At 37.8% G+C, this 15,437-nt stretch overlaps 1 protein-coding gene across 4 annotated transcripts in view; it reads right to left on the bottom strand.

Moving 5' to 3' along the window:
• The window catches only part of zgc:100829 (uncharacterized protein LOC445149 homolog), a 49,145-nt gene extending 33,946 nt beyond the window's left edge, over window positions 1-15,199 (bottom strand). For 3 of the 4 annotated variants that reach the window (XM_053687803.1, XM_017493026.3, XM_053687804.1), the window contains exons 1-6: window positions 15,063-15,199; window positions 14,112-14,457; window positions 5,933-6,080; window positions 5,011-5,128; window positions 3,513-3,551; window positions 2,356-2,397 (exon numbers count right to left, since the gene is read on the bottom strand). In XM_053687803.1, coding sequence (XP_053543778.1) covers window positions 2,356-2,397; window positions 3,513-3,551; window positions 5,011-5,128; window positions 5,933-6,080; window positions 14,112-14,286 — 522 coding nt within the window. In that variant the 5' untranslated portion in view covers window positions 14,287-14,457; window positions 15,063-15,199. Of the gene's footprint in view, window positions 1-2,355; window positions 2,398-3,512; window positions 3,552-5,010; window positions 5,129-5,932; window positions 6,081-14,111; window positions 14,458-14,619; window positions 14,720-15,062 lie in introns of those variants that run through there. The other variant, XM_017493027.3, reaches the window with a different exon arrangement.
• Window positions 15,200-15,437: the final 238 nt, after the last annotated feature.

Raw genomic sequence — 15,437 nt, 5'->3', positions numbered from 1 at the left:
TACAATATTATAATAGAAAATAAGGAAGAACTATTGATATACATCTAACCAGTATTGGTACTGTAAAATTCTAAGATGGGATGCATTAATCCAAAATCTCTCAGTCAGTACTGTGTATTAGACTGTGTAGCAGACTGATATTGTCCTGAAACACAGATAATATTCGGATTCAATCTGACATATTTTTAATGATATATGCGGTTAATTCAGTACTATAAGAGTAGTACTATATTAATACTGGAATCACAACTATAAACTACTAATTAGGATTGTAACACAATGCCACTCTCCATATCTGCATCAGTATCTGCTTAGTACTCCAAATATCTGTATCTTGTATTCGGATTTGAATCAGAAGTGGGAGTGACCTAAATGTGAATCCTATCACTATGCCCCTGGAAACGCAGCATAAAACAGGGCATATATGTGAATTTGGTTACATCCCTACTACTAATGAATACTGGGTAATTACTCAGTAAATAATAATGTTCTGAAAGTTCATTATGAACTAAGCATCTAATACAGAATCCTATATATCTCCTGGAGTAATACTAGCTAACTAGATATTAGTAACGACCTATAACGTCTTTCACTTTATAATATTGTTCCAAATCATCTCCTAGGGAAGGACACAGTAACACATATCTAACACTCGTTATCTAATATACAATATTAGATATATACAATATTACTTATACAAATGACTCATTCTGTAATATTTAGAAAATATATCTAGAAGACTGTGGAAGTACGATATATACAAAGAGTGATGTCCTTATATCAGCCATCTCTTTCTGATGGTGTTTGGTAATTATTCAGAAAGAAACGTGACACAGTAAAGACGGAAGTGTCTTATGTTTACGTTTAAGGCATTTGGAAGATGCCCTTATCCGGAGCGACTTACAAATGAGCAGCTGCGGATTAAGCAATGGTAGTTGCCGGGATTTGAACTCACGACCTTCAGATCAGAAGTCCAATGTCTTAACCACTCAACTGTTCAAAAAAAATGTTCAAAGAGCATTCAGAAGGGATAGTGATGATATTGTGGGGTGTGTTGACCTCTTCTTCCTCCGAACATGCCTTTTCATGTTTATAGTAATAAAGGATCAAAAGTAACTGTAATTTATATTGCAGTTACTGAAGTTACTTTGCATCAGCTAGTAGTTTTTTAATGGGTTGGTAAAGCATTATGTAATTAGTAATTGATGAGCTAGTAGTTTTCCAGGAGACACTGTATATAAGTCTCTTTGTACCACAGCATGCTTAAATTGTGGAACCTGATTGGTCAGAAGGTGTCTGTTATATTTGTATAACAGCACACCAGCTGTAACATGAATAATAGGTTTCTGTTACTGTTTCTATATTAACAGCTCATACACAGGGACTTGTATGATGGACATTTATGGAAGAAGTGTCTGGTGTCTGGCTTTCTCAGCACCATGTCAGTCTTGATGATTTTTTATGATTTTCTTGTTGATAGAGGAGTTTAGGCAGAGACTTTCAATCTTCCGGTTTCAAAAGGACAAGCTATATTTGTGTGTGTGTGCGCACTAAGGGCTGTTTATTGTGGCCATAACATAAGAGATAACAGGAACTAACTTGTCTTGTAGACGTTCCACAACATGCTGTGGAACGTCTACAAGACAAGTTAGTTCCTGTTATCTCTTACGATAATAACGAAACATACAAATGTTTAAACATTAAATACGTGATGTTTTGTTAATTAATACATTAAATATTGTAATTATTTTCAAATCGCTGTGCTATATGCTTTCTACATGTAAAAGCTAGTTTTTTCATGTATATGAAAATAATCTACTTTGGGCTGGTATCGCATGGTCCCCAGTGCGGATTATTGTGTATAACAGCACTTTCTGCCACGTTATATTCCTTACATAATTAATACTTTGTTATAATTAATAACTACCACAACTATAACTTTTGCTTGCTTACCAACTATAACTTTTGCTTGTATCTTTCTCATTTGTAAGTCACTTTGGATAAAAGCATCTGCTAAGTGAATAAATGTAAATGTAAATGTAAATGTACCAAACATTACATTATTAGTAATTACTGAGTAATTACTGAATATTCATTAGATGTATCATATTAATAGTAGTGTAATCATAATACTACTCATTCAAGCCTGTTTAGTGCTTGCATATTTAATTATGAGTTATTGAACACTGTTAGTGGTAAATTGTTAATATGCAATATTAATATTAAATATTGATCATTATACATTTTTCCCATGTAGTTTGTGGTGAATTAGAGCATTCGTTTGGAAATGTAAAGTAGTCATTTATCAAATATTCCTTTGGGATACGTTATAACCCACCTAACCATCGTACTTACACTCTCAACAGGAGATGCAGGCTTTTGTTCACCTGCTGATACCTAGGGAGAAAGTAGAGAGCAGAAACATTTCAGTGAAAACAAACTTAAACTCTGAAGCATAGGTTTTCAACCTTGGAGCCACAACCATGAGATGCGGATGGGGTCAGGGGGATTTTTACTAACCGCTATTTATAATGCAGTTCTATGCACATGTACCTGATGTATGGAATATATTATAATGATAATTAAAACTGTCGGATTATTATTTTTTAAAGCCCATTTTACACAAGAGTGCAGCAGCACCGTGTCCAACACGCTGTCATGGTAATCAGAGTGTACACAGGATACTAGCGGTGAGCATAGCGGCTATTTAAAATTAAATTAAGGATGTTTTCAGGTGACAGGGTTGTGGTTTGTAACTTAAAACATAATCTAAATGAGCACGTTTCAGTCAGTAGTCTACGGTAACAGCACACACTCTGGCATAGCTAAAAATCCAGTCTTTGTGCAAGCTCAACTACCAAGGAGCGGAAAGTGAAACTCTCATTGCATGTTTTATATATATATATATATATATATATATATATATATATATATATATATATATATATATATATATATATATATATATATAGAGAGAGAGAGAGAGAGAGAGAGAGAGAGAGAGAGAGAGAGAGAGGTTACAGAGGTAATGCATTGTTGGAATATTTACTGAAATTTGTACATTATATTTATTGAGCAATGCAAGAAACCACAGAAATGAATGCATTATGGTCTGATGCACATGGCCAGCATTTGGTGCAAAATAGGTTTTAGTCTCATGACAGTATTATGTGACATGCAATATGTGATTCCGACTAAGTTCACATGCCAAACCAAAGAATTGCTAGCACTTATTTAATCTATTAATAATAACGTTATCTACCATTCTATCGGTTGTGGACTTGATTACAGCAATGCACTGTGAATGGTTTAAATAATATGAATATAATTTCAACTAAATAGCACTATAGGAATTACTGGAGATCGAGGGGGGATCAGAAATTGTGACCCTTAAAATGGCGTCATTGGCAAAAAAAACAAAACAAAACAAAACAAAACAAAAAAAACACATACTGTATATGCATATATACTGCATATACTGTATATATGGAAGATGCAATACCAAAACCTACCTGTTGAGGGGGCAGCGTCCTCACTTCTTCACTGTTCTCCTGTCAAAACACAAGACCTCGGATCACACAGAGTAACACTTTGAGCCTGCTTAATTAGATGACCTGTTATTATACTTATTAAAAAGTCAAAATCAAGCACAACTGGAAAGTAGTGTACGGGAACATCTGTGACTATATTTAATACATTAGAGAAAAGGCTGAAGGACATGTTTCCACAGATTTTTGCATTTAAAGGATGTGAGGAGTCTGAAGGATTATGCAGTGGCCAAAGCGCCTAGCCTACGTCCATCTTATTGAGCGCCGGCTGCACACGGCGTTGCCATGGCAACCCCACGATGATGTGCGAGCCTTCTTCTTCCCCCTCGCATTAGTATAGCGTGAAAGAGAAGGGGACGAGCACGAGAATTCGCCCTCATCCTCCTGGACTGCAGATTTTACCACACTGTCTTGCTCTCTCCTCTTTTCTGTCTCACTTTTTTTTCATGACACACACTCTCACATCCAGCCTCAAGCACAGATCATAGCATCACAGTGCTTTGACCTCCCTCAGCCGTTCTCTAGGGGTGGAACCGAAACCAGCAGCACAGAACCGAATTTGTCTCAGACTATGCGTAACAAGACCACACATACACGCACACACTCTGACACAGAGCTGCAAAGATAGTGAGCGAGCTCCAAAGAAGAGAAGAGGTGAGCCATGAGAGAAATAAAGATGCAGGCACCAAGGAACGGAAGGTTTTGTTAAATGTAAAGAAGGGAATAGTGGAAAAGGAAGAGAGGGAAGGAGAGAGAATGGAGTGGAAAGACAGAGAGACAGAGGTTGTGATTTATTTGGCTGTTGAGCAGTGATGGCTCTCCCCGTGGAGAAAGTCCGTCTCTCTGCCCCATGGCTCTGTCCCAGATTAATGACAGCAACAGGAAGGTCACCTACACACACAGACACACACGCGCACACACACACACACACACGCACACACACTTACACACACACACACACACACACACACACACACACACACACACACACACACTAATGCGTAATCCAGTAGCACCTAAATGCAAGCACAAGCACACACTCACACCAGGCCCAAAGACAAACACAGACAAATCCACAAAAAGGAAAAAATGCACACAAACACACATTGATGCAGTAACACCGAACACATGCGCACCTGCCTTCTTCCCTTCATCCATAAGATTCTGAGATTCACACTTGATCAAGAAAACAAGATCACACAAGATCAGAAAGAATTAGTGCAACGGGGGGGGGTTTGCACGGTGGCTTAGGGGATAGTACATCTCCCCCGTGACCCTGTGTAGGATAAGTGGTGTGGAAAATGGATGGACTGTAGCACATGATGGGAAATGTGAGCTAAAATTAGACAACTTGTCTATGATTGTTCGATATCTATTTTAATAGTGTTCCATCTATTTTCGATTGTTGATAAATGTTCTGGTGTTAATAAAGTGTCTGAGCACAGGTTTGTCTTTCACGCACCCTTAAATTAAGCTGGACTCCGGACAACGATTTGGGTGGGAGATTCTCTCTGCCTGATCGCACAGGTTCTGTGGATGTTCGGCTTACAAGGTTACTCTTCAAACTTGCTTCCTGGTTGCTGCAAGAAAAGGACATGCAGAATATAATAACAGAAAAAAAAAAAATATACAATAAACAGCATACTATATGTATACATATACAGTTTATTTGGATATTAGGCTTCCAGGAAAACAGAAAAAAACATTAGAACAAAAGTACAAAAATATACTTACAATGCTATGTTCATTTTAAGAATACAAAAAGAAGATATTTAACATTTTCTACCCTATTTGGTCTTGCCAGTTCCTACCATTTAGCTAACTCTTGCCTATCACATGACAGTGTGATACCATGAGGCAAACACATGCCTCCTCTGGGACATCCACAACATCTTTTTGAAACTGCTGCTCTTTTTAAGCTGCAGTATAAAACCCTTGGAGCAAAGTGCTATCTACTGTCTTCTGCATACATGATCTCCCTTGAATGGCTGCTTTCGCTGTGATTAACAGGGGAGAAAAAGCCTGCTATCCCTCCCATACAGGAAGTAATTGCACCTTGCATCTAGTGTTCCTATGATACACTCCAGAAAATTAATACATTAGTACACACAAAATGACATTTTGTGCCAAACTAGTTACTTGTTACTGTGAGAAACAGTGGAGCCGACAATATCCTAACTGTTTTGTGATGTAATGATCTCCAAATGATCGCTATACACAACACCAGAGTTCAAATTTGACTGCCAAAAATGACTGTGTTTCATTCCAATGATTCAGAATTACTTACCTGGTTAAAACATTACATTTCAATTATGACTTGAAGTGTAATACATGACTGTGTACTGTGTTGCAGTTAAACAGAAGGAAAAGGAATGTGTCCATACTGGGAATTGTTACGAAGACTAGCAGCTTTTCTCTCGCCAAACCCCGAGCGGAGGATCTTGGAGGACTTGAACTCGTCCATCTCTCCAATGACGATGACTTGTACATCACCGTCGCAGCCCAGCAGCCAACTCACACTCTTACTTTGAGCTACACAATGAGAGACAGAGAAAAGAAACAGGGATACTGAGATTAGTCTTTCGTTACATATAAATACACATTTGTCATTGGCTAAAAAAGAGAGGGGGATAACAATACACTGGATAAAACAAAGGGTGTAAGAACATTCATACTTTCATTACACATCAAAAGTTTTAGACGTGTAATTGGTTCCATTTCAGAAAATGGGACAGGCACATATAGAAGAGGTTTGACAACAAACAAGGAAAGGCTGTCAGAATGAACTGGTTCTTCTTGCACACCTCATGGCAACGGCACAGCATTCCAGCTCAACAGGCAGACATGCCCATGACTTGATGATCAAGACATGATGAGGTTGTCATAACAAATAGCACAACAACAAAGTAGCTAGTTTGTTATGAATTTCCTCAAACAATCCACCATGCCATTGTTAATGGTTTAGTCTGCATTAAAAATATTAGCCATGCAGTCTATTGACTGATTGTGCTGAAAAGTCTTACTAAGTCTGACCAGCTACCAGCTACAAAAACACTCACCAGGCTGGTCGAACAGGTAGGCCATGATTGCCAGCTGGTTATTATGTCATTAATAAAATGTTTGAGATTTTCTACCTGCCTCATGGTCGATTTTCCTTTAAAATACGTTGTCTTTGATGTAGGTTTGCTAACATGATTGAAATTGAAATGGAAATAATGCAAACATCTTTCCATACTTCTTGGTGGTTCTTAGGAATGTATAGTATCTCACAAAAGTGAGACCTGAGACCTTGCAACACTAACAAGTCACATGACACAGGGGAGTGAAAATGGCTAATTGGGCCCAATTTGGACATTTTCACTTAGGGGTGTACTCACTTTTGTTGCCAGCAGTTTAGACATTAATGGCTGTGTTGAGTTATTTTGAGGGTACAGCAAATTTACACTCTTACACAAGCTGTACACTCACTACTTTACATTGTAGCAAAGTGTCATTTCTTCAGTGTTGTCACATGAAAAGATATAATCAAATATTTACAAAAATGTGAGGGGTGTACTCACTTTTGTGAGATACTGTACATGAGCATGTGTCTTAAAAAGTCATTTGATATGAAAACATGATGTACACTGTATATATTTCCTCAAAAAAAAGAAAAAAGAAAAAAAAAAGAAACCTAAAGTAACACATAGCCTACCAACACCCTAAAAAGGGTCAGTACAAGTTCTCAAGATCTACTTATTAATTTAATGCAGGATATGCTATGGTTAAATTCAGAAATCATATTCTATTTTATTCAATAATATGATGACATAATACTAGGTAGGGGGGCACGCTGGCTTAGTGGTTACACTACGTTTGCCTCACACCTCCAGGGTTGGGGGTTTGAATCCCGCCAACAACTCTGCACCTGTGTGTACAGAGTTTGTATGTTCTCCTCGTGCTTCGGGGTTTCCTCTGGGTACTCTGTTTCCTCCCCCAGTCCAAAGACATGCATTCTAGGTTGATTGGCATTTCCAAATTGTCCATAGTGTGTGAATTTGTGTTTGATTGTGCCCGGCAATGGATTGGTACCCCTTCCAGGGTGTCCCCCGCCTCGTACCCCGAGTTATCTGGGATAGGCTCCAGGCTACCCCATGAGCCTGTGTAGGATAAGCAGTATGGAAAATGGATGGATGGATGGAATACTGAGTATGGCAGCTTGTTTACAGCATGAGAAAATGTCACTCGGATTTATCTCATAATTGCGAATTCTACCTTGCAGCTGTAAGTTAAAATGATGCAACTGTGATTTTTTATCTAGCAGTTGTGAGGATTTGTGTTTCTGATTATGAGGGTATCCCCTACACCAACACTGCAGGTACACTATCCTGTTCAGGATACCTGTTCATGCTATCTTAGACAGTTCCCTCTGAAAAGAATAAATCAGTTAGGTTATATTCCTTGTTAACACACTGCTGCATATGCTTGTATTGTTGTGGTTTGAATGGAAACAAAAGCACTAAGTCATAATCATTTTATAACAAGTAATTACAAGACAAAATGTCGGAATTGTGAAATTTGAACCTTTAGTTGAGAGTCTCAGCTGTGAGTTATTAAAAGTTGTTAATAAACTTTTGAAAATAACTTTCAATTACTCATTTACTAGATATAATATTTGCAGTCGTGTGATATCTCGCAGTTATAAGATCAGAAAGTCACAATTGTGTGATATCTTGCAATTGTGAGATAAAAAGCTAATATTAAAATATAATCTCTTCTCATAATTATAGCAAATGAGCATCTATATACTATGTGGCATACTATTTGTACATATTTAGTACAGTTGTATGCCACTTTGAAATGTTTATGTTGAATATATTTGATACCTTCTGATGCCATTTCCTGGAAATCATGCTATTTCAATTAAGCAATCAATCAGCAGATAGCAAATGTGTGTAGCAATTCAAAATATACAAGAGGTAACTTAACCTCAGAATAATTTTAAATATATAGCTATGGCGACTAAACTGAAAATAATATAAAGTGGTAATTTGTCAAAATAAATGGGTAGTTTAGCATTAGCGTAAGTTCGTGTAGCTGGTATATATAACACTGTCAGTCAATAACAGCTAACAAATATTCAGCGTTGCATGGCTGCCAGTGTATTGGCAACATCACTTTCAATATATGTATTGCCCAGTAGTTCTAAGTGTCATTTTCTTCTGAACTATATCTCTGTTATTTATTATTAGGTGGTTTCATTTTATAGATGAGACATTGCCTCATGATAGCGTCTGTGTCTTCACTGATATTTTGTCATATGAAACATACTCCTTAAAATGCATTCAGCATAATGAGCAGCTAGACGTGTCTTAGAAAAATGCCACAAAAGAGAGATTTAGGATAGGTCGTGTTGGAGGTTTCCTTATTGGGTCATAACTACAGTAGATACAAATAATGATGGTTGGCCTTAAAATGTTTGGTCAAAGATAGTACTATGTGTGAGGGCTAAGTGACAGAGAACAGTTTAAGAGACATTAACTTAGGTGATTTAACAAACAAGTTTAGGTGTGTGTCTCGTACAGAATTCACACAGATGTTTTAAAAGCATAAGAATTCTTGATTTGTTAATATTTGTAATAAAATTTTGTAGAATGTTTGACAGTGTAATTGAAATTAAAAGTAAAATGGCTTTCAGTAGAAACAGGTTTCTTTCTTTTTTTCTTCTTCATTTTTCACCACAATTTTTTTTTGCACCACAGCTCTACTGAACCCTTGATTCTGATTGATCAAAAGGGTAATTTCGATTCATTTTCTATAACAGCGGCTTTGACAGTATTTCTGGGTGCAAGTTTTAGATTAATCTGCTATCATTTCTATAGTAATAACTTGTGTATATGGTGACATTTTATGTGACATTTTGGAAGGAGTCTCCAATGTGAGAACTTTGGAACAGTCAGAGGTAAAGCTATAACTTCAGGATGGAGGGTTTCTCAGTATCATCACAAGCTGTGTTTTTTTTCTTATTAGCTTCAAGAGGGAGGGAAAAGAAAGGATGATGAGTGTTATGGCTGTTTATAGCTGCTATAATATAAGTGATAACAGGAACTAAGTTGTTTCACAGATGTTCCAGAACATTACACATAACTGTAAAAGTATCAAATGTATGATGTGTTCTTTTTTAATAAATAAAGAATTGCAATTTGAGAGAAATAAAACACTTTGAGATATGCTGTGTTGTAATCTGCTTCGTGTCAGCTGCATCATATCACCCTGTTGTTGGTTATTTTCCAATAACAGCAAGCCATATTGTGTATTATTCCTTACACATGATAATAAGTGATAGAAAACACATTTATGGTGTATAAAACAAGCATAATTAGGAAAATTGTAAGAAAAGGAAAAGCCTTCTTGATTGATAAGGTGCCAGTATGAGCATTGTGTCATAACACTGTGTCAGATTCTGCCATATGTTAAACGCTGAACTGTCTCTAATCCGCTTTCGTTTGTAGACTTCCTGGTTCTCAGGAACTCAAACACACTAATTCCCCTAAAATCTTGTCACACTACATCATTATAAAGCTAAATATTTGAACTTTCCCAGTCTGACTTTTTATAACCAAGTATTTCCTGAGATATATACAAATCCCTTTGGCAGCTAGACTCATCCAGTTATACAGCTTACACAAGATTCACCATGGTTGACATTCAAATCTTTATTCACACTTTCTCTCACTTGCTTTCTCTCTTCAGCCCCCTTTCTCCGCTGCTTGTTCTGAGCACAAGCACTTCCTGTAGACTTCCTTGCTTTGCTGGCAGTAAATTGTTTGTGGGCATAAAGCATGGCCTGGCAGATATTTCCTGTCTTGCTTTTAAAATGAAAGCAAGCCACTACTTCACACTAAAAAAGACCTTCACTCAGTACAGCAGACACAAGCAGAAATTGATTCTCCTCTAATCACATAGCATGAACCGATATTTTTAACACAGAGAGTAGATTCAAGTCTAACAGTCTGTTGCGGTATTGTCCATTGTGTTTGAAGATATTGTATCAATGTGGTGTAGAGAAACCACTGACCAGCTGAGGAACAGCTGCATATGTCTGGAGGAGAAAGAGGCCTCTCTGTTCACCAGCGAGCCCTGAAATGCACTTGATAATAACAGCTTTGTCTTTGGCGTGGCCGAAAAAAGGTTGGACCGACGCACATGTCAAGCCAAGTTAATGCACTGCCAGCCTACGTGTGACCTATAGTTATCAGAACGCTCCTGTTTGAACTTCTCCTCATGACTAGCTCAGCTGCTGAGGCAGCCTGCAGTCCCCAGAGTCATCTCCTTTATTGAAAGTTTTCTCACAAAGCCCACTGAAAATGCTGACTGGCAGGATTCTTCTAATGTCAAAGCAGTCTTTTGAACTTGTATACCTTGTATACTTTATGCTTAAAATGCCTAATGTATTCTGATCTAAGGTTTGTTCATCTGCGGTCAGTCGGATTCATTACACTTGTATCTTAAGAGCATGCTTTGTCCTTGCTCCTCCTGTTTTGGACTGCTGTCCCATTCATGGATGTCTCCAATATGGCTTACAGGGGTGGCAAACATACTGTGCACAGATAAAGGTTGTAATAGGCCTGTGAAAGGAATTTAAAATCCAGGTTCTGAATCAAAATTTAATTGAACTAAAAAATTCTGAAAAAGAGCTGGTCTCTTGTTTTTTTTGTTGTTGTTGTTGTTTATTTTTGTAAGGGACAAATTATAGCAATGAACTCAAGGCCATAAACTCAGCTACTGACTAAATGTGCTAATCTACATTAGCAAGCCATTTTCTCCGCAATTTGGTCACCTGCCAATTCCAAATTCCCAGCCAGTTCTTCCAGTATGAGAACTACCAATCAGGAAAGATGAAGAATGAACACATACTCCAAAACATGTGAAGCCAGCTGACTGCATTTATTTATTTATTTATTTTAATCTGCTCATGCAGCATCACAGGTCAGCCTAACACACTTACAGCAAAGCGCTGTCTGTGCTCTTTCACGTACATGAGCTCACAGACACCTATGATTGGCTAGTGTTGCCGTGATCAACAAGGGCATAGCCAATATCCAACGATCTACTGGCTATGGAATTATTGAGATTCAAACTTGTGATCTTCCGATGATTGAGCGATTCCTTTTCTGTCGCAGCACCCAAGAGCCAGGATGAAACCCACTCAATTTCCTAATTAGGTCCAGGCCATATATAATGCCAAATAAATTCATTTCAGTTTCAGGTTGTAACACGTACAAAATGTGGAAAAGTTCAAGAGGGGCGAATGCTTATGCAAGATACTGTATGACAAACTGTGATATACTGTATGTTCAATGTTTTTTAATTAATATGTGTATATTCCTCATACAGTATGCATATATTACACACTGTATCATCATCTGTGTATTCAAAATGTAACTCTCAGATAAATGTAGATAAATGAACACATTTATGTAGAGTTGTTAATACATGTTACTGGTCTTTTGTTTGTTTGTTTGTTTGTTTGTTTTTTTGTCTGACCCATTTGACATTGGATTATCTGTAATGTGACTTAGCTTAGAAAATCAAAAGCAGAAACCATACCTTTAACTAACTGAAATAGGGAAGTCATTAATGTCAATTCTTGGTTCTTTTCTCATGCCTTTTCACCAGGAAATCATAGCTTTATAAAGCTGTTTCTAGGTTGAAAGCATGTATCACTCCTTTCTGTGGTTTCTGTGCTGAGTTGTTTCTGTGAACTTTCATCGTCACTTGTCGCCATTACACAGGATGTGCCTACCCTACTCAAACCATACTATCAGCTGAACATTTCACATCTGAGTCACTGACTCTACAATCATACCATATTTAGTCCTGACAGGCTTTAAAAGAATCATGAGAAGACCGGTATGGTAAAGGTTATATTAGCATGCGTTGACTCTCTCATTCAGACAATGACATTTGCAAGGTGTGTTTTGATGAGAACGTTTGGGTGTGTGTAATGTCTTAACAAACCTTTCCCAGTGTAATTAGAATATTTTGCTAGGAGTCCTCAAAATACTTTTACATGTGGTGATGTATAAAATATTCTTATCAAGATTTTTTTTTTTTCTGGTTTTACAGTACTGAATGAGAGCAACCATTTTTTCCACCAACTCCTGAGTTGAATTATGGGAGAAGCACACATCTTTAAGAAGGGCAGATCTGATGCTCAATGAAATAAAACCCTTAGAAGGTTACTGTCATTATGCTGGCTTGTAAACTTGACAGATTTGATTGACAAATTCTGCCTTAAAGTGCTGCCTATCAAGGCCACCTCCTCTTGAATGGACTGCTGGGAAAGTGCAAAGTGAAAGTATCCATGAAAAGAAAATTATGTGTCTAATATAGCAATATGTAGCAAAATTTAATCATGATATTTAGTTTCGCAGAGGTTAAAGTTGGGACACACAATACACTAGCCAAGCAGAAGTACAACTCTATGACAAACAAAACAATATGTATAATATGTGTGTGTGTGTGTGTGTGTATATATATATATATATATATATATATATATATATATATATATATATATATATATATATATATATATTTTTTTATATATATATATATATATATATATATATATATATATATATATATATATATATTCAATGGGGTTTCAACTAATTTCAGCATTCAATCAGTTACTTGTTACTCTGATTAACGATGGTGTTAATTGGTGTTGAAATACCTATAATACCAGTAATATTAACAGTATGATATATTGTGACATTGCTCATGATTTGTTGAATATTTGGAGATATTGTATGATTATCGAAACGTGCCTTACAGATCAGTCTGTTACAGATATCACCTTAAAGCACCATGAAATACTATGGGAGCCTTGATTTGAATCTGAATGTTGACCTTTGCAAATAGGAAATCAGGGATGAAATGTCAAAGGGCTTGACTGATTTGACTTAACAGCCAATAGCATTCGATTTACTCCACATCTTTGACAAAATCTAAACAGACTCACCCAATGCCTGGCTTAAAAAATACAGCTAAATAAGTTTAAATAGAGCTGTGTAAAATTTCTCACTGCCCACTGGCCCATTGTGTCCTTGTCATGTTCTGTATCCTAAAGCGTAGACTTCTAACCACCAAGCTTTTGGGTCCAAATGTTCACTCAGTGTTGCATACACACCCTAGCCATATACTAAACTGTGTGCATATGCGTGCCAGAGTTAATTCAGCTGACATCAGAAATGAGCTCAGACACATATACAATCTCCAACCATTTTTTCAACACACAAGTGGTTGTTTGGAAGGACAATAACATGCAGGAAGTTAAGTAAACACACATCTACATGAACACCCCATGCTTGCTTGCATTTTTGCTGCTAATGTAGGGCATTGTTTTTAAGGGGTGGGACAAATGTGTTCTAGAGAGTATTTGATTGGACGCAAATTGGTTGAGTACAGGATGAATCATCAATGGCTGTGTTCCTGTAAATTTAAACAAGAATCCACTTTGGATGGATGATGCATTTGCATTGTAATGTAAATGTGTGGGAGGTGAAGACAGCGTACCTGGCCTCTGTTTGGGTTTGCGTGGTTCCTCGTGTTCCAGTTTCTCTTCTCGCTCATTCCAGCGTCGGACCTGCTCCTGTCGCATCTTCAGGAACAATGTCTTCTTCTGCTCCTCGTTCAGAGCGTCCAACACATCCGGGTCGATGTACATTTCCTTCAGAATCTGCTGCAACATGGCTGTGTGTGTGTGTCCAATCCTTTACAGCCAGATGTGTAAAAAAAAAAAAGGTGCGCTGGAGTGTATGGAGTCTGCGCCTGGGTGCCGGCCCTGCTCCTGAGCCCTGTCACTCACTCACTCACCACACACACTCGCTCATCACTGAGCAGCAGCCAGCAGCTTGTCCCGCTGTGGGGGTAAAAAAAAATGACAAGTTACAACATCTGGAAACAATCTGCCCTCACTCTGGCGCTTTTGTAGCTCAGTTTTGTAGCCCTCTTTCATTGTCACATTATAGCTTTGTGTCAAGTTGGATTTTCTCGTGCAGCTACTTAAACTTTTCCTGTTTACCTTCTTCACTGTCTTTTGGGTTGTCGTTGTTAATTTGCCCTGCCAGACTCCTTTTCTCTAAAGCAGTGTGAGACTCAAACATGCTGATTCTCTTGCTTAAATGGGAGGAGATTCGTCAAAGAAAAAATCCCCCACCCTCTTACAAACCCCAACGAGGCACTTGAGTTCTATTTTAGCCTTGTCTTTTTGTGGCTGTAACTCAACTTCAAGAGCTGTGAGTGAAGAGAGGAGCATGCATTTAGTTCAGACATCCCTTAAGAATGGAAAAATTTTCAAGAGAAGGACTAAGACAGATGGAGAAAGAGAGACAAAGGCAGGGTGATGGCTGTCAGTCAGTTATAGTACAGTCTGCAGAATCTGGAAGGGTGATGGGAGAAGAGTTAGAAAGCAAAAGTCAGTGTGGGAAAGACGAATGGAATAAGAAAGACTACAGTCATACTCACAGCTGGGTGCGGACGGTGTACAGCAGGCGTTACAGATTGGGAGAATGAGAACTGCTGTCCTCCTTTGCCTTCGTGTATGACTTAGCTAGTGACATCACAACATTCCATACTCTCTCTCTCTCTCTCTCTCTCTCTCTCTCTCTTTCTCTCTCTCCCTCCCTCCCTCCCGCCCACGCTTCTGCTTTTTCAAAAATGCATAAACACACACATTTCCTCTCTTCCTTGTACTGATCATTAGAGACCAGAAATGCAGGAAGCCAGGGCAGGCTGTTGATGCACTACACAAAGTAGCAGCATCCTGCTGAACAAAGCTGGAGAAGTGAGAAAGTGACACAGGAGGTATAAGCAGGAAGAGTGAATGAAAATTGAATTCTG

This window comes from Ictalurus punctatus, chromosome 18 (genome assembly GCF_001660625.3).
Source record: "Ictalurus punctatus breed USDA103 chromosome 18, Coco_2.0, whole genome shotgun sequence".
Taxonomy (NCBI): Eukaryota; Metazoa; Chordata; class Actinopteri; order Siluriformes; family Ictaluridae; genus Ictalurus; species Ictalurus punctatus.
The sequence above is the reverse complement of the archived record's forward strand: the minus strand, read 5'-3'. Positions and strand labels throughout refer to the sequence as shown.